Source organism: Pediculus humanus, genomic scaffold, assembly GCF_000006295.1.
Source record: "Pediculus humanus corporis 1103172107387 genomic scaffold, whole genome shotgun sequence".
NCBI lineage: Eukaryota > Metazoa > Arthropoda > Insecta > Psocodea > Pediculidae > Pediculus > Pediculus humanus.
Window position 1 is genome coordinate 25,741 of NW_002987013.1, and position 6,580 is coordinate 32,320.

The following is a 6,580-nucleotide window of genomic DNA, read 5'->3' on the forward strand; positions in this document are numbered from 1 at the left end:
TTAGTGAATAATTTAATAACTTTAATAAAGGTGATGATACATTTGTCAAATAAGTTATGGGAAATTTTTTTTTTTTCAACAACCAATTAAAAAATTATTTGTTTTTATTATAGCACCGTTATATAATTATTTAAGTCATTTATTTTTGTTTTATTTGTAAAAAAAAATAAGTAAAAGGACGGATAAATTATAATTTTTTTTTTTTTTTTACTTTGATTTCAGGTCAAATATTAGCAAGTTTAAAACGATTAATGTCTAATCTTACATCATTAAAAATATTGGAATTGGTGGATTTGATGTTGGAAAATAATGATGCAAAATTCTTATTGGATGACATATGCAACAATTGTTATTTAAAACTTAAAAATTTAGTTATTATTAATACCACTAAAGATATTTTTCCATTAATACATCCTGGAGTTTTTTTAAATTTAAATGTGCGTGCGTTCGTTATTAATTTTTTTTTTAAATTTTTGTAACTTTTTTTTTTTTTGTTTATTCTGAACTTAATTAAAATGCTCAATGATAATATTGTTCCAATAAATTTCGACGAAGGCTCAGGCATTGCACTTAATTTTTAAACTTTTAATATTCAATTCTAAATCCTATTTAATTTTTTTAGCGTTTGTTAATCAATATACACAAATTTCTGACAATATTTGGCAGATAAATAAAATTGGCGTTAAGTTTTTATAAATCAAGAACAATTACTTTAAACGAAGTCAAAAATTATTAAAGTACTGAATAACTAAAAAGTATTTATTTAAAATTATTAAAAAAGTACTTTGTTTTTTTTTTTTTTTTTTTTTTTTTTTTTTAGCATCTCTAATGAAATATATTTAATTATAAGGAATCCAAACGTTTTATTACATTAATAATTTTAATAATAATAATTTTTTATTTTAGATTTTAGTAATTAGTCCTCAAAATCTTTGTGATGATTTAGTTCATTTATTGGGTTTTACTTCAATACAACATCTTCACATTAAATCCAATTCATACTCAATGGCAACTGAAGCCTGTGAACCTATTTCATACAGGTAACAATTTATTATTTATATTTAAAAAATCTTAATTAAATTTTATTAAATCAAAGATACAGATTTGTTTATCAGTCAATATTTATTTCAATTTTAAATAATAAAGTTTATAAATCATTTTTCTTTCAATTTATTTTTTTTTAGGATTTGGGAGCAGACAAAAAAGCAAAATCCAACATTAGGAGTACACTTGGAGGGAATGAATGAAATTTTTTGGCAAAATGGTGCTCCAGTAAAATCATTAATACTTAATGGAAATAAAAAAATGGTAAGTTTTTCTCACTTTATGTAACAGTATAAAAACTTTAGCAAAAATGAAATTATAAATTTTAAAAAAAATTAATGTGCCTGATTTGATTTAGATTCAAGCCGATATTGTTATGCAGGCAATCGAACAATATGATAATTCATTAGAAGCATTTATTTTCAATGGAATACCAAGATTTTACAGATCGAAATCTTTTCACGACAGAGCAGACAATTCTTTAATGTTACTAAGTCATCAGTGTTCCAATCTATCAATTTTGGTATGTAACTACTCATTTCCTTCTTTTCATAAAAATGTATTTTGCATTAGATTGTTTATTGTTATTTATACAATAAGGTACTATAAAGTTACATTATATTGTTTTTTAAGGTATTATATTATTGCAATGTTTGTTTATTGTTAATTTTTAAAAGGTTATTCATGAAAGAATATCAACTGCAACTATTTTACTGATTGCCAGCACTTTAAAGAACTTAAAATATCTAATTGTGAGAAGGAATGCAATAATAATTAAAATGGATTGGCCAAAAAGACATAATTGGTCTGATGATTTTTATACATGGATGAAAACAAATTCAAAAAAATATGAGTTAGTAGAACGAGAAATATCAATTATTATGGGTTACAGGTGGAAAATGTTGACTGATAAAGAATTTAAAAATCTTAAACTTACACCATATAAAAGTAAATTAAATTCATCTATATTTGATTTTACTTTTAATTAATTGATTATTAGTTAAAAGGACAAAAAAATTGAATGTACTTAATGTAAAAAATTAAAATATTTTATTTTTTATTAATTTTAATAAATAACATCATTAATTTTTTTTAATATTGTTGTACTTATAAAACAATCAGGAATATTTTTCAACAGACCAGAAAAGCTTTATATTGTTTTTGCAACACTTTTCATAAGTTTTTCTGTTTAGTAATTTTCATTTACCCCTATAATTACAAAATAAACCCTTCTTCAGTCACAAAACTTATAGAAAAAAAAAATTTTTTATGGTACAACTTAAAAACAAAAAAATCATTTAATTATTAATAATAACTGAAAGAATCTTTTCTTTTTTTTTTTCGTCTTATCATCATTAAAAATTTTTTTTTCCAACGTTGTTTGTTTACATTATATAAAATACAAGTGAAGAATAAATAAAACTTATAAAACCGCGGATTTTAATTGGATGAATATTTGAACTCTTATTTTTGATTGGTTAAAAATTAAGTTAAGTTTAGAAGGCTGTGGAAAATTAAAAACAATGCTGTTCTCAGCGGTTTAGGTAAATAACATTCGGCTGCATTCGATGCACGTAATGCTTTCAGTTTAAGTTTAGAGATTTTGGAAATTATGCCCAAATCATCTGAAAAAAATCCTGTACTGACAGAAAATAACGATAGGTATGTTTTTTATCATTAAATATTGTAATTATTTTTTAATTTTACTTATAAATTTACATTATTTTTTTATCCATTTACTATATCACTATATCAGAATTTGGCGGGATCTTTTCCTCGCACTTACTTTTAAAAAATAATTTTAAATATATAAATTCTCATCTATTTTCAATTTCACAAAATTTTTATACAATTATTCTTTTCATTACTTAATAAGATTGCATTATTACCTTAATAATAGGAAATTTTCACTAATATTTTTTTTGGCGCCTATTCCTACAATTGCTGGCGTGTCAATTATTTTCTCTATATATTTCGTTTTGCATTTATATAATTTTAATTTATTCGTACAAGCATTTGGTAAAACGAGTTATTACTATTTTTTAACTATTTTAGCTTACATTTTAAAATGTTTTGCCAAATAATTTTACTTTTAATGTAACATATATGAATATAAATTTTGTTAAAAAATTTATTAAATTTATCTGTACAAATGAAATTATTTTAATTTTTATTTAATATTTTTATTTTAGTATTTGTGGTAGAATTTGAAAGTATTAATATTAATTCACAGTGAATTTACATTTTTATTTATTTTTACACAAATTTCATATATATATATCTATATATATATGTATAGGTAAGATGTGTTATTAAAATTAATCAAAACAGATTTTATTTATTGAATATATAATTTTGAGATGCTCAGCTAATATTATTTTATTTATCAATAAAATTATTATAAAATTTAATTATGTGAAAACAATACTGCTTGTTTACCCATAGTAATAACTTGTTTTTTTTTTTTCAAAATTTTACAGTCAGGTTTTTTTTTGGTTTGGGGAGTTTTTTTTTTTTTATTCTTTAAATTTTAACTTATTTTATTTTGTTTCAGATTACAAAGCTGCAAAAGAAGGCGGTCATCATCAGATTCTGCTGAAGAATTAGCTCCTAAGCGTTCAAAAATTTCTCCCACTATTAAAAGATGGAGAGGTTCGACAAATGCAGAATTTCAACCAGAGCTATTGGAAGAAATGGGTGTTGGTATGCTGCCAGGTGTATCTGTAGAGGTAAGTCATTTCTATAAAAAAAAAAAAAAGAATTATATAAATAAAACAATCAATAATTAGGGAAATTTTTAGACACACATTATAGACATAGATTTTTTAATATTAAATTGAATGTTAAATGTGCTCTTCAAATAATATTTTATCAACGAAAAACATTTTTTTTTTTAAGGATCCATCTGTAACAGAAATATTTTTATCATCATCGGAAGATAATGAAAATTTAAATTCTAAACTTACAAAGAAAAAAAAAATATTGAAAAAGAAAAAGAAGAAAAAATCATCAGTAAGTTATTTAAATATAAGGGATTCAGAAAAGCCATTAATTGAATGCATAAACAATAATTCTCAATCGAATAAAGGAGTTTTTACAAATAATTCGAGTATCCCTTTAACGACAGTTGGAAAAGGAATGATTAATGAAAAACAAGAAGTTAATGACGATGCGGAAAAGTCTAAATTTTCAATTCAAAAAGAAGAATCAGACGATGGTTGTATATTAGACAGCTGTGAAGATAGTTCAACTAAAGAGAATTCAAAGAGTTTAAAATGGGAAAAATTAAAACCCATTAATTGTAAAATTAGAAATTCAAAAATTATTTATCAAAACGAAATAACTGTTGATAATAATAGTAAGTCTGATGCTGTTGACATTACCAATAATAGTAATAATAAAGATAAATTTGAACATTTTAAAAATCATAAAGAGGAAAAAATAAAAAAATTTGTCGATGATTCTGACTTTTTCCTAAGTCGAAGGCCAAAAATTGAAAATTCCGGAGTTGAAGGTAAGTAATTATTTTTTAATTTTAATTTTTAACCTCCTTTTAATGTACAAAAAAAAAATTTAAATATATTTTATTTTATTTTATTTTAGATTATTTTAGTAAATTGTCAGATGAAGTAATTTTAAGTATTTTTTATTGGCTACCAAAAAAATCTCTAGTTACTTGTGCATTAGTGTGCAAACGTTTTCTTACTTTAGCTTATGATGAGGTTTTATGGACCAAAATGGATCTTGGAGGCAGGAATTTACCATCTAAATCAGTTGGTTACATAGTTTCCAGAGGATTTCGAATTCTTCGTTTAGCTCAATCTGCTGTAAGATGATAATCCCCCCCCTTTTTTTTTTGGAAGTTTTAAAAAAATAATGTATTTCTCTAACAAGTGTGTTTTTGTAATTTTTTTTTTTTTTTTAGTTGCCTGATCCTGTTTTTTGCCCGTTAACAACTAATTTACCTTCTAACTTTATATGTAAACTTCAGTATTTAGATTTGTCAATGGCATCAATATCTCCTTTTGGTCTTGCAACTTTTTTAAACTTTTGCAAATTTTTAAAGAAATTAAGTTTAGAAAATTGTCATTTAAACAATAATTGCTGTAGTGCCATAGCTGAAAATGTCGATTTAGAAGTGCTTAATTTGACCATGTGTATTGGACTCACGACATCAGGAATCGATTCAATATTTACCAATTGCAGACGGTTAGATATTGTTTTTTTTTTTTTTTTTTTTATCAGGTCACGTGATCAATTTTCTAATATTTAATAAATTCATTTTAATTTTTTACAGTTTGCAAGCATTAAACATTTCTTGGACTGGTCTATCCGTTCCTTCGTTAAACTTAATCGCTTGTAAAGTTCCTTCAAAATTGGAACGATTAAATATAAGCGGTAGTAAAAAACATTTAACAAACGAACGTAAATATAATTTATTATTTTAAATGTATAATTTTGTTTAAAAAAAAAAAAAGGAGGGGTTAAAAATAAATAAATTTTCATTTTGGATTTCAGATGTAATTGAAATATTTCATCGTTGCGAAAATTTAATTGAATTAGATGTTTCCGATAGCATTGAATTGACGGATCAAGTAATTAATTTTATTGTTAAATACGTCAAAAGGATAGAATATTTGTCTTTTTCAAGATGTTATTCCATAAACACAACGAGTTTTCTGTAAATGATAATTTTTAAACATTTAAATTAATTTATTTCCTTTAGCTAATATATTGCGATTTAAAATAAATTTTGTATCGTTCAGGTTACTTAAAGACGTACGTAGTTTGATGTTTTTGGACGTTTTCGGTCTCATGTCTGAAGAGGAATTAAACGATTTAAAAAATGGCATGCCGGATGTTGCTGTCAATCAATTTCCTTTTTCAAGCGTTGCCAGGCCCACGGTGGGCTTGAGAAGAACTTCCATTTGGGGTTTAAAAGTACGAGATTAATTATCTGAAAATATCAGAATAATTAGGTAAATCCTAAATATTGTGATTAGGTATCTCATTTTATTAAACTTATTAAAGGTGTTGTTTTAAATATTTTTTTTTTTTTTTCCAGATAAAATGAATGCTTTTTTTCATTAAGGGTATATATCCGGAATTTCCATTAAATTAATCTACTTGTTGTGTAGGTAAATAGAAATTATTAATATTAATTTTTTTTTTTTTGTAATTTTGAAAATATAAAATTACATTTAAAATGTAGTAAATAATCTTTTTTTTATTTATTTATTTTTAATGGCCGTATAAAAAAGAAAGTGTAGTTATTGAAAATTTATTAAAAATTATCCTAAATTATTAATTATATTTCCATAACATATTTATGATATTTTGCACTTTTAGTTGACTAGTTGTAAATTATATTTAATTGTCATTGTATTAAAACACGAAGAAAAAATTTTTCCTTTTTGTTAATTAAGGTAAGTTCATTTATTTAGATTAATTGTAATTTTTTTAAATTTTATGCGCCATTAATTTTTAATATGTAAATATACTAACGAATAAATGCGGAACAAATTCAAATTCGTCG

The 6,580-nt window shown here is 23.3% G+C and overlaps 2 protein-coding genes across 2 annotated transcripts; both read left to right on the plus strand.

Moving 5' to 3' along the window:
* Positions 1–251: 251 nt before the first annotated feature.
* On the plus strand, positions 252–2,033 carry Phum_PHUM040250 (uncharacterized protein; the record flags this gene model as incomplete). The annotated part of the gene is made up of 5 exons (XM_002423104.1): positions 252–437; positions 907–1,040; positions 1,185–1,308; positions 1,403–1,567; positions 1,722–2,033. The coding sequence occupies 5 exons, from the start codon at positions 252–254 to the stop codon at positions 2,031–2,033; spliced, it is 921 nt and encodes a 306-aa protein (XP_002423149.1).
* Positions 2,034–3,688: 1,655 nt separating this feature from the next.
* On the plus strand, positions 3,689–5,997 carry Phum_PHUM040260 (S-phase kinase-associated protein, putative; the record flags this gene model as incomplete). Its single annotated transcript, XM_002423105.1, has 7 exons — positions 3,689–3,773; positions 4,085–4,558; positions 4,669–4,871; positions 4,970–5,253; positions 5,342–5,445; positions 5,563–5,725; positions 5,811–5,997. 7 exons carry the CDS (start codon positions 3,689–3,691, stop codon positions 5,995–5,997), a joined length of 1,500 nt encoding a protein of 499 aa, XP_002423150.1.
* Between the last annotated feature and the right edge of the window lie 583 nt (positions 5,998–6,580).